The 19,103-nt window shown below is 42.3% G+C and overlaps 1 protein-coding gene across 11 annotated transcripts in view; it reads left to right on the top strand.

Annotated features, from left to right (window-relative positions):
- Positions 1 to 19,103, top strand: part of SASH1 (SAM and SH3 domain containing 1) — a 288,978-nt gene that overhangs the window by 184,008 nt on the left and 85,867 nt on the right. For 7 of the 11 annotated variants that reach the window (XM_036415045.2, XM_036415044.2, XM_045572609.1 and 4 more), the window contains 2 exons: positions 13,773 to 13,823; positions 13,938 to 13,987. The exons of the other annotated variants lie outside the window; for them this stretch is intronic. In XM_036415045.2, the coding sequence (XP_036270938.1) occupies positions 13,773 to 13,823; positions 13,938 to 13,987 (101 nt within the window). The remainder of the gene's footprint in view (positions 1 to 13,772; positions 13,824 to 13,937; positions 13,988 to 19,103) is intronic. 11 annotated transcript variants of the gene reach the window in all.

Here is a 19,103-nt window from a genome sequence, read left to right on the forward strand (position 1 = left end):
TGCAGAAGTGCTTGCCTCTCAAGACCGAATTGGCCCTGGGTCATGTATTCAATTTACAGGTGGAGTCCAGTGACTGCCAGCAGGTAGGGAAGTGGGATTCTGGGTGAGAACTAGCCTTGGTGTGTGTATGGGGGATACTGACCAGTTTGTGGCTGCTCTTTCTGTTGTTATTTGATATCACCTTGGTGTGGGTAGCTAAATCAGTTCATCAAGTCCAATTTTAAAACGTGTACCATTTGAATAATTAAGAGAAGATTTTTAAGGAAATAATGATTTGCTTTTATGTATTCCTAAACCACTCTGTTCAGTTTTCCACTTGGTCGCCTACAAGGACAGATGGCAGTCTGGATGATCCTTAACAAAACCCTTGATACATGTGGCACAAGATATATATAGAGAGCTTAATCCAGCTTCTGTCCTTCCTTGAACTTGTTTCTGTCATTGTTTTGCTTTATTGCTCAACACACTGTCTAATGCTTTACAGATTAAATTATACACTGCCAATACCCTGGGATTAAAAATACAATAGAAATGTTGCCTGGCCGGAGAGACTTGATCGGGTATCATCCTGTGCCCCAAAAGGTTGCCGGTTGGATTCCAGATGAGGGCACATACCTGGGTTGCAGGTTTGAGCCTGCTCAGGGCACCTATGTATCTCTCTCTCTTGGATATCTCTCTCTTTTCCTCCCCGCTTCCTCTTTTTAAGCATGTCCTCAGGTGAGGATTAAAACAATTAAATAAATACATACATGAAATGAAATGTAAAAACCTTTAAAAATACATATATAATAGAAATTTTAATTTAATTGATAAATGTTTATTGATTTTTCTACTATGTGCCCTTGCACTAGGTTTCCTATGCTCTTCCAAGCTCCTCTGCTGCATTTCATTCCCTTATTCATTTACTCTGATGCTTATTGTATGGGTACTGAATCTCCACCAGGCACTTTACTAGGGTTCAGGATGCCCAGAAACCTACAGTGAAGTCTTCACTGACAGATACAGATCCAGACAGTGCCCTGTGGTTACCTGCTACAGTGGGAACACCTGGTGGCCTTAGGGGAGCAGGGAAGGCCCATGGAAAAGGTGACATTTTTAATTTCCCTAAAGTTTTGTCAAAAATGTTCATTAAAACTTCTAAATCTTGGCGTTTAGAGCCCTCTCTTGGTTTGGAGCAACATCCAGTCTTGCCTGGCGATTACTCTCTTCCCATCTTCTTGTCTGATCAGTCATTTTCACTGCTCATCCCGGCATTAAAATATTTGGTGAAATGTGGGGGGTTTACACATTGCTCTGTGACTGTTTTATGGCTAAGAACTGGAGGATCCTCCCATATCTAAAGGCCATTTTTTCTGTAGTGTAATTAGTATTTTCATGAGCATTGGTCTGCGGACTGAAAGGTCCCAGGTTCGATTCCGGTCAAGGGCACGTACGTTGGTTGCGGGCACGTACGTTGGTTGCGGGCACATTCCCAGTAGGGGGTGTGCAAGAGGCAGCTGGTCCATGTTTCCCTGTCATCGTTTCTAGCTCTCTATCTCTCTCCCTTCCTCTCTGTAAAAAATCAATAAAAACATATATATATATATTTTTAAAAAGACTATAGCAACTTTCAAAATGTATAACATTTTTGTGTGTCAGAGGTGAGCTCGGATCCCGGGGTTCTCTTTATGATGAATGTTATACACTGAATGAAAAATTACCAAGTGCTAGTGCTTTGAATTTACACTCATTAGTTTAGGAAAAAGGTGGGTGACTAGCCATGAGACCCTTTCACTACCAGGATTACATCTTTTTTAAAATTATTTTATTCTGTAACGGATCTGAATGTACCAGGCAAGACTTTTTATTCCTTGATTCTCTAAGTCACAGTCAGATGTCCAGGTTCCTGTCAGCCTACTGGAGGGGCATCTAGTATTCTGGACCCAGCCAGCTCCTCCCCAGCTTCCCAGGCGCGTTGGCCACCCTCTTTGACTGTCGCAGGGAAAGGGCCGGCCGCCTGTTTTCTGCCCTTGGAGATCAGGTCCTATGTGTTTCCTGCCTGAACTTGTCTGAGGTTGTTGTGTGTTGGCTTTTCCTGAGGGGGCAAGGGGTAAATGCTATCTTCAAGGGGGGAATTGGCATACTGTTTGTGTACATGCAAATTTTCTTTACATAGAATTGCATAATATGATACGAAATAACCATTTTTAATTAACATCCTGGAGATATTTTGGTAATGGAGGCTAGGTTAGAGATGCTAAGAAAATACTTCCGATTCCTTCCTTCTGTGCTATATTGGTAAGGAAGACTAGACAGGACAGTTTAAGAAAAAAGGAGAGTACAGGGGAGGGTGGGTGGGTGGGAGGTAATCAGCTGAAGGCCTTGTATGCCTATAGGCAAAACCCATGGACACAGACTGTGGGGTGGTGAGGCCCTGGTGTGGGGGATGAAGTGGGATGGAAGGGGTTGTTGGGGAAAAGGGGGGACATATGTACTACTTTCAACAATAAAGATTAAAAAAAAAAAAGAGAGAGAGAGAGAAAGAAAAAGGAAGAGTAAAGCAAAATTTCTGTGAGGAACATTCTGAATGTTTTAGAATTTTCAGAATTTAATAATATGATGCAGGTAACAAATAAGGCACTAGGATGTGTGTATGTGCTGAATAATGTATCTTTAAGTAACAAATGTTCCACAAAGATCTATTTGTAGAAAATAAATTGGAGATTAAAAAATAACATAGATCTTCTGTGCCATAGATGTTGTCTGTCCCAGTTACGATATGGGAATCTTGTTAATGTGCTGTTTATATGTGTAAATTTTGAACTAAACCTGACTCTAGGTCTATAGAATGAATAACCATTAGGAAAAATACACTTTAAATGGAATCAATTTTGTTTTGCTCTCTGATTGTAATAGTGGTATATATATATATATATATATATATATATATATATATATATATATATATTGTAGAAAAGTAAGAAGATACAGAAAATATCTTAAGAAATATAGAAAATAATTATACTTAAGCCCACCCCCACTCCTATCTCAGATATAACTACATATAAACACTTATTTCCTCCCGTGTTTTTGTCTGTACATATATTTTTGTTCATCAGATATTGAGGACCTACTAAGTGCCAGACACTCTGCTTGGTTCTGGGGATATACTAATGAACAAAACGTACCGAAGTCCCTGCCCCAGTGGAGTTTACATTCTATCTGTGTACACCCATACACCCAAATCCACACTGGGAACAAGGTGGTGTGTTTGCTTGTATTCCTTAACCTTCTATATGGAATACTTTTCCCTTAATGAATATTCTTCAGTATTATAATTTTTTAATGATTATATACCATTTTGCCTGTGACTATGCTATAATTTATGAACCCCCCAATTCAAACTATTTAGGTATTTTTCCATTCGTTTGTTGTTATAAAAATAAGTAATTTGAATATCTTTGAATGTATTTCTTCACCTACCTAACTTACCTTCTCAGGGTAGTTGATTGAATATGAGTTTAGCAGGTTAAAGAGTGGGAACATTTTTCCCCCCCAAAAATATTTTTATTGATTTAAGAAAATATATTTTTATTTATTTCAGAGAAGAAGGGAGATGGAGAGAGAGGGAGATAGAATCATCAATGATGAGAGAGAATCATTGATCGGCTGCCTCCTGCATACCCCACACTGATCAAACCTGCAACCTAGGCATGCGCCCTGACTGGGAATTGTACCGTGACCTTCTAGTTCATAGGTCGATGCTCAATTACTGAGCCACACCAGCTGGGATACTTTTATTGATTTTTAATAGAGAGAGGAAGGGAGACAGAAGAGAGACATCGATGTGAGAGCAAAACATTGACTGTCTCTTGAACGCTCCCCAGTGGGTATTGAGCCAGCAACCTTTGGGTGCCTTGGAGGATGCCCAACCAGCTGAGCCACACTGGCCAGCGCAGGAACATTTTAAAGACTCCAGAAGCTCTGCAAAATCACCACCCAGAAATATTATACAGATTGCACTCCCACTGGCAACATAGCCGCACTCCTTTTAAAATTTCACCTTTCCTACTATTTAATATTATTTGGAAAAAGAAAACCGTACCAGTTTGATGAAAGGTAGTCTTGTAGTGTTTCAAATTGTACTTCTTTGATTATTTCTAAGAGCACACATATTTTTATGTCTTCATTTCTGTGCCATTTGCCCATTTTTCTATCTAAAGTCTTGTTTTTCTTATTTATTTGTCAGCACTCTTTATGTATGGAGCCATTTAGACCATTATCATGTATGCAGCAAGTTTTCCCATAGGTGGAGAATACGTATTTTCCCCCAACTTCTCCACCAACCAAATCATAAGAAGGGAAAGGTAGAGGCTGCCCTCTTACTGGGGATGAAAAGTTGGATTTTCAACCAGAATCTTTCTCCGCCATTCACAGCAGTGACCTATGACTGCAGTATCTTGCAGGCAATAATGCCCCAAAAAAACGTCAGTTCTACACACAGGGCTGCCTTCAGTGCTTTGACTAGTGGGCAGATGAGCACAGAGTGAACTCAGTACTGATCAAATGGTGCTCCACCTAGTCCCCCTCCCCATAGTAATCCCAGTGCATGTGGATTTAATTGAGTGCTATCTCCTGTGAACCTCATGTTATGGATAACACCTTCAGATTGTAGCAAAAACAAAAACAAAAACAAATAAACAAAAAAGTTGGGCCTCGTGGTTGTGAATAAATGAACTAAGAATGAGATCCTGGCAAACAGCTGCTGTTCTGAATGGGGGTGGTGGAGGGTGGGGGTGGGGGTGTAGATTTATGTTTAAACCAGAGTAAACTATGCAGCCAGGTAATAATTTTGAGCAATAAAGTACTTTTGCTACAGTAACCGTTAAAGAAACAGATAAATCACAGTAATTTCAACATGGCACTTTAGCCATTTAATAAATGGGTATTTTTAAATTTCATTTGCTTTTTGAACTAAGTGCAATAATTTATAGAGTAGTCATCTAAAGATTAATGCTCAGAAGGGAGGAAAATCACTACACAAGAGCAGAAACATGTTATTTATGTATATTACATTGGGATTTAGTCTGCCTATAGTTTCCATTATAAACTTGAGTTTTCCGGCATTTCTAATACAGCAATAAAACATGTTCTTTAGGCTAAAATCTGGCATTTGTTTCACCATTCTGAGATTCTAATTTTTATTTTATTCTTACATTTTTTCCCCTTATGTACTATGCATCCTACATGTATTTAAAAATGTCTTACATCACTAATTAACACTATTAATTCAAAAGTTGATTTATTTTAGAAGTAGGTTTGTGACTGATGATTTCAGAATCCACTGGACCGTTGTTAATGCTGAAGCTTTGTAAGCTGGTTTCCCAGGTTTTAACGATTGTTTCACTGTTATGATAGCACCAGTTGATTTCCCAGCCACAACGACAGTAATATTGTACTAAATGGTGACAAAACGTGAGCCAGTTTATTAGAGGGTTCATTAAAATTTAGCCTCTCCAGTTTGGCCAGGCTGCATAGTTTTATATAGCCCATATTCCAGTGCCTACTCTGCTAATTCATCAGTTCCGATGTTATTTATATTATAATAGGGAGGCTTTTGTTATTTTATATTCTCAGTTGGTTTCTCTTCCTTGACTATGAGCTCCTGAAGGTCACTGACTATTTTACAATCCCAGTACCCAGCATGTCAATTAAGTATAGCGTTCACATGTAAGAAACATAGGTTGAACAAATGAATGCATTGGATAATGGGTCAGATTTGGGCTTTCTGTCACCAATTTGTAGAAGTTATCCATCCTAAAATGTTTGAGTCATTGGTTAGAACTTGTTCATTTTGCCATTAAAATATAATGTAAAAGGTAAATTACTCCACAAAATCTTACCTTATTCCCAGTAATAGAATCACAATAGTCAGACAGGTTTGACCTATTTCCTGAAAGAACCCTCATCCCAGGTAGCATATGTCCCTGTGGCCATGCTCAAATCCTCTAAGGACAAGGATTTCACACATTTTAAGTACTTTATTCCATTTTGGACACCTGGATTTACTTGCTTTTCTTCGTCCCTTTCTTTAAAAAATAAATAATACTGAGCCCTGGCTGGTGTGGTTCAGGGGGTTGAGCGCTGTCTCATGCATCTAGAGGTCACAGGTTCGATTCTGGTCAGGGTACATGCTTAGATTGTGGTGTGCAGGAGACAACTCAATGTTTCTCGCTTTCTCCCTTTCCCTTCCTCAGCTTTTATATACCCACTTTCCTTTTTTTGACTGTGCCCGCAACCAAGGTACATGCCCTTGACCGGAATCGAACCCGGGACCTTTCAGTCTGCAGGCTGATGCTCTGTCCACTAAGCCAAACCGGTTTCGGCTTAAGATTGCTTTTAAAAGACTAAAATGTTTTCTTTGGAAGTTTCAGACCAGTTCAGTACTTAGTGTCTTCACTAATACTTGGATTTTCTTTTCTTTATAATCGTGTTGCTTAAAAAACATCCTAAGTGCTTCCCCCCCTCGCATCCTCCCTCCGTGTGCAGCATTCAGGGTGCTGTGCACCATGGGAACCGGCTCCAGGCAGCTGCTTGGCCTCTGCTCCCTAGAAGCCTTTTATATGTTTGTGTGTCCCTTTCCTTCTCTGAGTAAACAGCCCAGTTCCTCCCATTGATCCTGTTTATGTGATCCCATTTCCAGACACCGAGCTAGCGAAGGTTCTCCCGGTTTTCATTATCCTCCGGAAGACGCGGCATCCAGAGCCGAGCACTGCTGCTCAGAGGGCTCTGCCTCGTGCCAGGACGGCAGGGCCTGCGAGGGAGCCGTCGAGGGGCACGGTTCCTGGTGACCCCAGGAGGCACCAGAGGGCAGGCGCCCTGCAGGCCCTGGCTGCGTTTCTCACTCTTTCACCCTGGCCGACCGGAACAGTGCTTAGCACGTGGGATGTGCGCACTCCGTCTCTTTAGAATTAAGGGCTGATTAGATGCAGGAGGAGATGGGGAGGAACAGAGGGAAAGTGAAGTTAAGTGGGGTCATGCAGTTGCTTCCTGTTGCTTTTCTTAATCCGGATCAGCCACTGCAGCGGGCTGTCAGCTGCACTTGGGGGGCGTGACACCATCTAGCGTGGCTGGATGTCCTGTTCTCCACTGGGATGTGCCGAGGCCATGTGTACGGTCTTGTTGATAAGCCAGGTCCTGCTGGTAAAAATGAAACGTTGAGTGCTTCAACTGGGTAGACTTGTTTTTTCGGATAACTAAAATGTCTTCCCTGTGCCTTTTAAGATTTATGTTCATGTCATGGCACTCAGGTCAGTTTTATTCCTGGTAAAAAGTGTGTTCTCTCCTAACAAGACACAACTTACTGGGAGTCTCCTTATAAAGTGGTAGATGCCACAAGCATGTGTGAATCGCCCCTCACAGCCCCCCGCCCCACTCCCCCCACCTGAGTTTAGAGGGGTACCCTCCCTGAATGGAAGGCCTCAGCAGTTACCCGTGGTGTTTGTGGTGTTCACATGGTGTTTGTGGAGTTCACTGTGCAGGCCAACCTGCTCAGCGTGCAGTCCTCTCGCCTTTCCGCCTCCTCCTTCCTGGGCTTCCGGGGAGGAGAGCGTGGCTTGGAGCTGTGCTGGTGGGCGCCTGACCTTCCTCTCTCTCTGCTTTGGGAACGGGAGAGGGTTCTCTCCCTCCTGCTTTTACAGCTGTAAACCTCATTTGGCGTGGAGCACTGGCAGCATTAGAGGGCGGAGAGGTGTGGCTTTCCACAACAAGGTGGAAGCAACGCTGGAGTGGGGCAACGGGCATGATACCTTTCCTAGGATCTTACTCTGGCCCCATGTATTTCACCAGGGTTTCGTCACTGTAGAGTGAAAATGTCGTCCTTTAGGGCCAGAGCCTCAGTTGTGTGCTGTGGGTGTGACTGGAGGTGTACTTGCACCTGCACCAGCAGGTGGGCGCATAGGTGTACCCGTAGACATTTAAAAAATATATATATTTTATTGATTTTTTTACAGAGAAGAAGAGAGGGGGATAGAGAGTTAGAAACATCGATGAGAGAATAATCGATCAGCTGCCTCTTGCACATCCCCTACTGGGGATGTGCCTGAAACTAAGGTACATGCCCTTTACTGGAATTGAACCCGGGACCTTTCAGTCTGCAGGCCGACGCTCTGTCCACTGAGCCAAACCAGTTTCGGCTGGTTTGGGTTTTGGCAAGCCACTGATTTCATCTAGAAACACTGTTTTGTTTTTTTTTTTTCTTTTTTCTTCTATGTTAGATGTAATAAACATTTAGGGAGCTGTTATTTCCAGAGGTTGTCCAAGTTGACAAGAAATGGATTTGAGGTCCTCCACCCCCAGTAAATTTTTTTTGTCATCTGATTCCTTAAAAAAACAAACCAAACCAAACCCATAGAGTACTATGGTTTAGACTCCTTCAGTCAAAATAGGAATATCAGATGATTTCTAAAATTATCATGCACCTTCCCTGTTATTCATAAAGTTTACGCATGGTTTTCTATGACATTAGTTATTACAAACATTAATACCTCAAAGAGAACGATAGTGTTAATAACTGATAACATTTGGTGCGTGTCTCAGACCTTTTCGTGGGTGTGCAAGCACACATACACTCACACGTGTTGGCCTACATTTATGTTTAGTTTGGGTTTCACTAAGGTAGGGATATTCCTTTAGCATTTATAATTTACAAACTTACTAAGAGTTTTAAATGGCAATGATATTTGTCATTCTTTTTCTTTTCTTTTTAAAAAATATGCTTTTATGGATTTTAGAGAGAGAGGAAGGAAGAGGGAGAGGGAGAGAGAAACATTGATCGGCTGCTTCCTGTGTACCTCCTCCTGGGGATCAAGCCCGCGTCTACACATGTGGGGCCTGACCAGCGAGCCTTTGGTGCATGAGAGGATGCTTAACCAACTGAGCCACTCCAGCCAGGGGATATTTGTCATCCGTAACAAAGGTGTCCAGATGTGGCTTATTGATGAATAACTTAATCCATATATCAACTTTTATACTCCCACTTTCCTTTTAAATTACTTAAAAAATTTAAACTAAGTCATAATACTCTAATTTACAATTACAGGTTCGGTTTCAGTTGCTAGTGTTATGTGGCTCTCTGGATATTGAACATGGATCAAATTGTCTCATCTCATTCCTTATTTCGAGAACGTAGCTGAGGCCCCATCTCCTTGGCACTCAGGATGGCAGGCTGATTCCTAAATCAGGCCATGAAGATAGCCCCACACAGGGCTCTTCCTACCGTGGGACTTCTCTCCTCCTGATGAGAGGTGGGGCTGTGTGGCCTCTTGCCTCTAGGAGAGTTTGTGACTCCAGCAGTAGGGATGCTGTCAGAGGCTGTGTTAGACAGGGTAATGCAGCTCCTGCTGGGCTCTCTGGGTATGCTTGCTCTTCAAACCCAACCCCCTACTGTGAGGGAGGTCCAAGCAGCTCCCTGGAGCAGCCCTGTGTGAAGTTCCAGCAGATAGCCCCTGCTGAGGTCCCAGCTGCCAGCCAGCACCAGTTCCCCCAGGAGTATGACCCCAACCATCATCCAGCGGAGGCCCAGGCACCATGGAGCACACATGTCCCCTTTCTGAATTCTGACCACAGAATAGGTGAGCATGATAAAATGTTTGTTCTTTTTGCAGTTAAGTTTGGGGTGATTTGTTACACAGTGGTAGTCACTGCTGCGTAGGTTATTGAGGGAGAGAACTGTCAGAATATGTTGAGAATGGAGAGCAGAATCTTGTTCCTCAGAAATCCTCTAAATTACAACATGCACCAAAGATAAATAGATGCTATTGCCATCAACACGAGGACTTCCAAATCAGAAGCTATACTATGAACCCTCAATATTTTCCCAAATAAAGTAGTTTGGGGCTAGGCTCTGGCCCTTTAATTCTTATTACTCTGCCTTCCCTTTCATCAGGGCTTCCTTCTGCTGGAACTCAGGAACCATGGCTTCCTGCCCTCCCCGCTATGCCAGAAGCAATGGAATTGGAAGCCCAGAACTGGCAGCCTGATTTATAGACTGGGCATGGCAGGGGCTGTCTTGAGCATTTCCGTCCATCTGACCTGAATTCCTGCTTCTTTGTTTTGTAGGCAGCACCCTTTATCGCTGGCACTAGCTGGTGCTCTCTCTGTCTGATTCCATCAGGGATTTCCACTCCACATTGCACCATGAAAAAAAAAAATTTTTTTTCTGTGATAAACAGAAAAAAATGTCATCCAGCAGTTCTACTGCGTACCTATATGACAAGTCCATTAAGACATATTTCATACGCTGCACACAGGTATTTTGTCCTGGCGCATATCAGAATACCTGCTAGCTTTCACTCTGTAATGTTCCGTGTCTCAGGCTCTGTGGGCCCACAAAGGTTGGCTATATTTTTATTATGTTTATTTATGTCTTAAATATTTCATATAGTTCACACATACATGCATGATAGCAATTATTAATTATCCTGCCCATTTGTGATGGATTGAATGTGGAACCCACCAGTGCCATAGTAATAGAACTTTCTAGTAGTCCTTTCTGTTTTCTCTCCAAACATCATATAAGTCCTTACTTAGTGGACAGTTTTACAGCTTTTCCTTATTTGTGTAATATTTTTTTTTTACTTGAGGATATGTTTTCTCTAAGAAATACTTCTTAATAACGATGGTAGTCTTTCCTTAAGAGATGAAATTGATATTTGCTCTAAGAAAAACAAAACCCATTATTTTGTGGGATGTTCTACGGGGGGGAAAAAGAAAAACACAACCGGAAATATCATTGTTCAAAAGCTCCTGTTTAACATCTCCTGTTCCTGATAAAACAGATGTTCTGCATGGAAACATTTACTCGGTCTATTATTTTAAAGGGAAGAGTTTTAACACATTGTATATTGAACTACCACTCGCTCCCCCCCCCCCCAATTTCCTAAAAAGTAGCAAAAACACACTCAAATGTTTATTATAAGTAACAAAATAACTAGTGAAGATGAATTGATCGTGGAACATTTAATGTGGTTGTTACCAAGTAGCCACTTCTGATACAGGAACAGGTATATTTTGCACAACATACCAAAAATGTTATGCTTACGATATTGAGTGACAAAAGATGCACTCATAAATAAAAACACAGATAAAAATGTACAATGCTAGCAAAAAATGCCCTATTATGGACTATTACCTAACTAGGTAGAGACTTAGAGTTTGGGAAGAAAAGTTAAGAACTGAGGAAGGGGAGAGAGTTGAATCGGGCATTAAAAAAATTCTTTTTAATGGTTTTGGGAGGACATCTCCTAGAGTTGGGTAATAATTAAAGGGGCATTTCAGAGAAAATTTCAGAGGAACTAATAGAGTTCATTATCACTGTGAGAGTCTTCCATACTATCTGCTGAAGAGGATGACTTTAAATGAAAACATGGCAAACTATATACCTTTGCTTACCTCCTGCTGTTTAAGTTGGTAAATTTCTCCATGGGACGTTAAGAGGTTAGCTATCAGGGCCCCAGGATTGGACGGCACACCGGGAACCTCAGAAGTACGCACCCCTTTTGTGGATAACACCCGAGTCTGACGTCATACCAACTGGACTTGGAATGTAACTCACACGTTTTCGTATATTGTCCTGTAAAAAATGATGTATCAGGTTTGCCTGGAATGAGCAGAGATGGCAGTGAAAACCAGGACATTCACCAGATAGGAGTTCTGTGCAGCTTCATGCCATTCCCTGCTTTCCTAACAGGCGAGGCCTCGGGACTGGGGGGAGTGGGTCCAGGACAGCACTTAGCTCTGTGGGTTGTCTTGTCCCAAATCATCCCGTTGTCAGGCCATGGCACCCCAGTGCCTTCACTTTGCAGTCTGAATCTGGACTAGATTCCAGTTACCTGTTTACTTTTATGAATTTACTCTGAATTACACTTGTTTTATTAGTTTATTGCTAAGTTTTAAAAATATCGAACTAGTTTGGTAATCATGCTAATGAAGAAATCAGCTGCATGAATAGTAAATTGAACGATTAGATGGCACGTGAGAATTAAAAAAAAAAAATAGGTCTTGCCGAAACCGGTTTGGCTCAGTGGGTAGAACATCGGCCTGCGGACTGAAAGGTCCCGGGTTTGATTCGGGTCAAGGGCATGTACTTTGGTTGTGGGCACATCCCCAGTAGGGGGTGTGCAAGAGGCAGTTGATCTATGATTCTCTCTCATTGATGTTTCTAACTCTCTATCCCTCTCTCTTCCTCTCTGTAAAAAAATCAATAAAATATATATTTTTAAAAAGTAAATAGGTCTTTATTGTTGAAAGAAAAACAGATTCTCACCCTCTCCCCACCCCCCCTTTCTTTTCCATTGACTCCTACCTACCTTCCACCCTCCCCTCCCAGGCCTTGAGTTGACCTGGTCCTATTTCCAGAAGGTTAGCTGAAATTCACAAAACAGTCTACATAGAGTACATGTGCAATCCTAAAGAATGTGACAATTATGAACACAGCTGAATATCATCTGATACTATTTCAGACGTGTATGACGTTAGTGATAGTGCTCCTGTAAAACTGCCCATCGTCCTGCTTAGGGCCTGTTGCTCAGGAGGGACTGGCCCTGGTCAGTGGGCCACACACTGGTGAGGGCCTCGCCGTCAGCACCCCTGTCGAGTTAGAATTTTCCTCTCCTTGGGGATTGTCAGTGTGGTGGCCTGTACTCCACTCACTCTTACTTCCCTGTGGCACCTTCTAACACCTGCTCTGCTGCCAAAGCTGATTTCACTAATTACTTTCATCACAGGTAACTGGTTTAGTTTTCTTTTTCTTTCCAAGGGGATACCGATATATTTTTGTAAAATATATTTTATTGATTTTTTACAGAGAGGAAGGGAGAGAGATAGAGAGTTAGAAACGTCGATGAGAGAGAAACATCGACCAGCTGCCTCTTGCACGCCCCATATTGGGGATGTACCTGCAACCAATGTACATGCCCTTGAGCGGAATCAAACCCTGGACCTTTCGGTCCGCAGACCGATGCTCAACCATTGAGCCAAACCAGTTTCGGTCCGATTTTTTTTTTTTAACTGTAAAGTGAGAGTGCTGTACAACATGATTTTATCTCTAGAAGTGTTTGCTTCCTCTTTGTGACTTAATGACTCCTCAGTGCACTTGCCACGTCCTGCCTTTACTAAAAATTTTTAAAAAGTAAAACATTTACTTTTTACTAAATGCTGGACGTTTTTTTGTTTTCACATTTTCATCCAGAGAAATTCATGTGCCCTTTAGGAGCCTGGTGGTTCTTAGGAATATGAGATAACACCAAGCTAACTTTCTACTTTTCCTAAAGATACTTACAATTAGCCCTGCATTACGGAGTGCCCTGCATATATTCAGAACTTTATATATTCAGATGGGAATTTTATATATTCAGATGGGAACTCCATTGAAAAAGAAACAGAACACAAACAAGTCGCTGTCAATTCTGTGTCCCAGCGACCAGCTGATCACACCTAGAGAAAGAAGTCATCATTATCTGTCAGTATTCTTCCGTTAGATTGTACCTTTTGCTTCTGCATATAAAATTGCCTGACAGGCTGTGGAGTTCAGAAAAAAACGGTTCTATTTTAAGAGGCTAGCGCTCTCATTTTCAAAACACTTTAGTTTTCCCAGAAAACCTGTTTATCTCCGCCATCCCCTCCCACTGCAGCCCAGCGCTTCCCAAATTCCCCCATCTCTGGTTACAGACCGACTGGTCTTGCTGTGTGCCACGTTTGGAAGTCGCATTAAACCAGCATCTGTTCTGTTTTAGGAGAAAGCCGATGCCAGCCCCACATCACTTCAGCTGCGGTCCCAGATCGAAGTAAGCACAGTGGCTTTAGTCACCTCTCGTTGCTTCTGCTTTTTGTTTTCGAAGTGATATTCTGACGAAGCCTGCCGCTCTGCCTGTACTGATGCTGTGAATTCTCTCTCCTAGGAGTCGCTTGGTTTCTGTAGCGCCGCATCAACACCAGAAGTGGAAAGAAAGTAAGTTTCAGGGTCAGAAATTCTAAGAAAAGGGTCTTTCAGATCCATATGGAGGGGGATCGCGTTGTGTATGTTCTGTGGAGCTTGATGTCAGTTTCCTTGTATGTTGTGTGTATGAGTACATGTACAGGGGTGGGCAAAAGTAGGTTTTTGTATAAGTGTCCACTTTTGTGGGCTGGTAGTTAAATTACCAGCGATCATTACCTGGAAGACAAATCGTAAGTAAGGATATGAAATGTTAACAACAATAAGAAGACAAATAATACAAGTAAATAATACAATAATAAATAATGACTGTAAACGCACTTTTGCCCGTTCCTGTCTATAGGTAGATAATAAGAGCGTTGATTTTAATTGTAATTTACCTAGTGATGCCTAACGATTCTGCGGAGAGTTATTGATTTCACACTGCGTATTGTGATGGAACCTTAAATGAACACCTGGATGTGAGCGTGGAGAAAGGGGAAGGACAGTTCAGTCAACCAAAATGGGTTTTCTTCTTCTACATTAGTTTTGGGTATACGATGAAAGCCATAAATAAGGAAGCAAGGGACAAAATTACATTCTAGGATAAAGCCGTGATTGAAACACCCTCCTCTGTAATTTGATTCGGTGAGTGACCTTAGAATAGGGATTAAGGCTTGTGACAGAAGGTGGCAAATGCTCGAGGACCTTCAAGGTAATGTTTTTGCTTCCCCGTCGTCCTAACTTGGACCCAGTCCTTTTTAACTCCCTTGGAGGGTAATTCTATGTTACAGCTCGTATGTTCCGTGTTTCTTTTGCCCAGTATAAAAACAACACACATGTCTTTCTTTTTTTCTGTGACCTTTCCCGTTTCTCCTTTATTCCTTTATAATTATGCTAGAATGTTCTATTTATGACCTCCTGAGGTAAAGAAAGTTTAAGAAAGTCCACTTGTTTAAACAGGCACTTCCTTTGGCACGGGGCCACTGAGACCGTTTCATGCCAAGAGAGACATAGAAGTGGTTTAGGAATGAAGTATTTCTGGAATGAAAAGCACACGTCGGGAGAGCGTGTGTGTGTGTGCTTTACAGCACAGCCCTGCCTAATCCATCCACGTGTGTGTGCTGCTGGCCCGGCCGCTCCTCGGGGGGAAGGCTGCTGTGCCAAGCCTTCAGCTCTCAGCTGCAGAGGCTCAGCAGATCTGGCTCAGGGCTGAGGCCCGTGCGGGGTGATGCACAGAAGAAAACCAAGGCCACTGCTCACTCAAGGTTGGTGGATGGATGGATGTGCAATTATCTTTTTTTTTTTTTTAATATATTTTATTGAGTTTTCTACAGAGAGGAAAGGAGAGTTAGAAACATTGCTCAGCTGCCTCCTGCACATCCCCCACTGGGATGTGCCCGCAACCAAAGCACATGCCTTTGATCAGAATTGAACCTGGGACCTTTTAGTCTGCAGGCTGATGCTCCATCCACTGAGCCAAATTGGTAATTATCTTGAGTTTCCTTTGTTTTAGTGGCATATATTCTGCCAGCAACAAAGAGAATCCCAGCAACTAGTTGAGAGATTTGACTTGACAGTGACCTTGACACTGGAGGTACTGTGGTGTTGAGCTGAGGTGGGCGGAAGTGTTGAGTGAGTGGGCTGTAGGTTCACCTGCCCCAGGGGTTCCCTCAGAATCTCCAAAATCCTTCAGGAAACAAGAAATGTTCGTCTTTCCTCCCGAGAGGCTGTGACTCACCAAATTTGTACTAATCTTAGGCTTGGCCTTTCTTCTTCCCCTCAATTGTGGGGAGTCATTCTTTCCGTGTTTGTATCCTTCACTTAGTGAGATGTGGCCCGACTCTTGTGGCCGGCAGAGAGACTACGGCCTCCTCTGAGGTTAACAACAACAACACAAATGGAAAGCCTACATGCAGGAACGCTGTTGACAGACCGACCTCTTCATCTGCAGAACTGCCATTTTGTTTGTGTTCTCTCAAAGGGTTCACTTAAACTTCGAAGGGTTCACTTAAGTTTCTAAATAAATGGCAAGTTTTAATACATTTTACTCTTCACTTTCTTATTAGTAGTTTTTAAGAATCATGGAATTCTTTTTTTTTACTTCGAAGAACTGTTGAAAATATGTTAAACTTAAAGTAAATTTAGAATTGTGCAATGAATGTCCATAGAACTTTCACGTCGACTCGCCGATTTTCGCACTCTTGCTCCCTCTTCTTCCTCTATAATATCACTAATTGTTACTGCCGAACAACTTGGGAGTAAATTGCAGACAACACAGCTCACTGCCCTAAATACTCCAGCTTCTGTCTCCTGAGGCCGCAGCCAGTCTCTTTCAGCCACACTATACTTACCAGGTAGAGGCATTTGAATACTGACTCTCCTGAAGTACAGTTTATATTCAGGGTTCCTCCATTGTCCCAGCAGTGTTTGTTAGAACACTTCTTTTTCAATACAACACTTAGCAAAAATCTTTCATTGCATTTGCATGCCATGTTTCTTGTCACATTTAATCTGAAAGGACTTCTTGGCTTTTCTTGGTCCTTCTTGATGTTGATATTTTTAAGGAGTGTAAGCTGGTTGGTTGTCTTGTGAAATAGTCCTCAATCTGAGTTTCTTTTTGAGATTCAGAAAATGCAGTTTTGATGTTTTTCTCCTCAGTGCCTCATATCTGCTTGTTCCATTATTGGTGTTACTAATTGCAATCAAGCATTATTAATTGAGAAGTTACAATTTTCCCTTTGCATTAAAAAATATTCTGTGGGAGGTCACCTGAGACCATGTCTGTATCTTGTTCCTCATCAAATTTTTACCTAGTAGTTTTAAATTCCTTTCTTTAAAAAAAAAAAAAAAATTGATTCTAGAGAGAGAGGAAGGGATATATATATATATATATATATATATATATATATATATATAGAGAGAGAGAGAGAGAGAGAGAGAAAAACATTGATTAGTTGTCTCCCATACTCCACCTGACTGGGGATCAAATCTGCAAGCTGGGTATGTTCTCTGACCAGGAATAAAACCTGAGTCCACTGAGCCACAGCGGCTAGGAGATTCATTTAATGATTCTTGCCAGAATCAATTTTTACTATGTCTTGAAGAATGGGGGTACCTATTCTTAAATTAATAATTATTTTGGATTAAATCTTCTATAAAGGATTATCTAGAAAGATTGAGGTATCACTCTGGGCACTCTAGGTCAGATTACAGTGGGAGTAGGTTTAACACAGTGTTTATATTGAATTGTTTGTGTTTGTGTACTTGAAAATGCAAATACTTTGAAATGCAAAATCCTGTTAGTCTTTAGATCTAAATGCTTGCTGGTAACTTCACAAGCCCTGGAGGATGACCTGGCAAACCAGAGGGCTGTGTCTGGTGCCAACCAAAATATCCCTCTGAGTCAGCTGTGTTGTTTTACGGGGCAGAAATTGCCTTATGCTTTTCATTTGAAAGGCAAGAGAACTCAGTCAACAAAAATGGATGGATCCTGCAGTAGCCCTGCCCTTAGACGCAGATTGCGCTAGACCACATGGGAATCGAGCCACTGGCCCTTGTGACTCCTGCCTTCCAGAACTACGGTCTCCCTCACCCCACCCAGTTGTCTCAGGGGCCTGGGCACACCGTGCTTCTTCCCTTCCCCCCTAGTTGAAACCTGTTTACGGAAAGTTTCAGGCATTAATTGTAAAGCAAATGTTTGATTTCTAAAAAACACACCAGCTCTCCCAGGAGTATCTAGCATTTAACAGTAATATAGTAATACAGGTCTTAAATTATAGTAATAGTAGAGGCTCAGTGCATGAAATTTGTGCATAGGTAGAGCCCCTAGGCTTGGCAGTGATCGGGGCCAGGTGGGGTCTTCCTTCCCCAGCCACTGGCTGCTGGCTGGAGCCTTCCTTCGTTCTACATCTCCCCCTGGTGGTCAGTGAATGCCATAGCGAGCGATTGAACTCCAGGTTGAACTCCCAAGGGGACACTTTGTATATTAGATAGATAGATGGATAGATATGACCAAAAAAGGTGGGCGTTTTGTAGAGAGACAGGCAGTAAGAAGTCCGACAGCTGACATCACTGCCCCTGATACCCTGCCTAGTGGGGCTGCTAGCTGATACTAATTTGGCCTGGAGATGTGGGTGACCTGCATGATAGATAGATGCTAGGCGATAGAGAAGCAGATAGATGGGGAGCTAGAGAGGTATAGAACAAACCAACCCTCCCTGGTTCGAGAAAGGCCCCATTTATCCTTATTTTATTACAGCCTGTCTAATCTCTCCATGTGCTTTCACCGAAATATAATAAAGAAGACCAAGGGAGCTTTCACTTGAACCTCTTCTATTTGTATCTATTTATGTTGGCTATTGAGACTGCCTACTTCATTACACCAATCTTCGGTTTGTGTCAACTGGCTGAAAGGGTAAATGTTAGTTAAACGTCTTGTTATTTACCCGTTAGTCTCAAGAATTTCTAAAAAGGTATCTCTGAGCCATTTTGCTCAGAGATACCTTTATAACCCTATCTGTTAGAAACAAGTTTAGCCTCGGAAAGCGTGACAAATAGGGGCATAAACAAACCCAAGGTTCATTAGATAACCCTTGTCCCATGGTTGGTTGGCACTGAGGCCCAGTAAGCTGTCAGGAACCAGGCTGTGTCTTTTTTGGTGTGTGAGCCCATGCAGCCCTGTATCCCACCCGGGTCTCCCTGCAGTGCCTGCACGGTGAGCACCAGCTCTGTGCACAGGATGCTGGCCCGGGCTCCAGGATATTGTGATGAAGAGCTCACAAGAGCTGCATGTAGGGAGATGGACTAGGAAAAAGCATATGTCTAAGATGGTGCTTTGGGGAAAAAGAAAGCAAAGAAAGGGTTCCCAGAATTGGGGCAGTTGGCCTCCATAGACAAGGGGAGTTTGGAGAAGTGAGTTTTTAGCTGAGCCCAGTGCTGCCCTGAACAAGTGGGGCTTCCCACGGAAGGAGGGAGAAGAGATAGTGTGTAGGTAGCTGGCCGTATTTCCCACAATAATGTAAGCTTCCGTGTGTGTGTGCATACAGAATGGCAGGGTAATCTGAAAACTAGCTCGGTATCTAACACATGAGCTATGTGTCAGGATTAGTTAGATTGATTACTTCTGAGGAAACTTGTGGAGGAGCCTGTG

The sequence above is a fragment of the Pipistrellus kuhlii genome, unplaced genomic scaffold (assembly GCF_014108245.1).
Source record: "Pipistrellus kuhlii isolate mPipKuh1 unplaced genomic scaffold, mPipKuh1.p scaffold_m20_p_5, whole genome shotgun sequence".
Lineage (NCBI taxonomy): Eukaryota > Metazoa > Chordata > Mammalia > Chiroptera > Vespertilionidae > Pipistrellus > Pipistrellus kuhlii.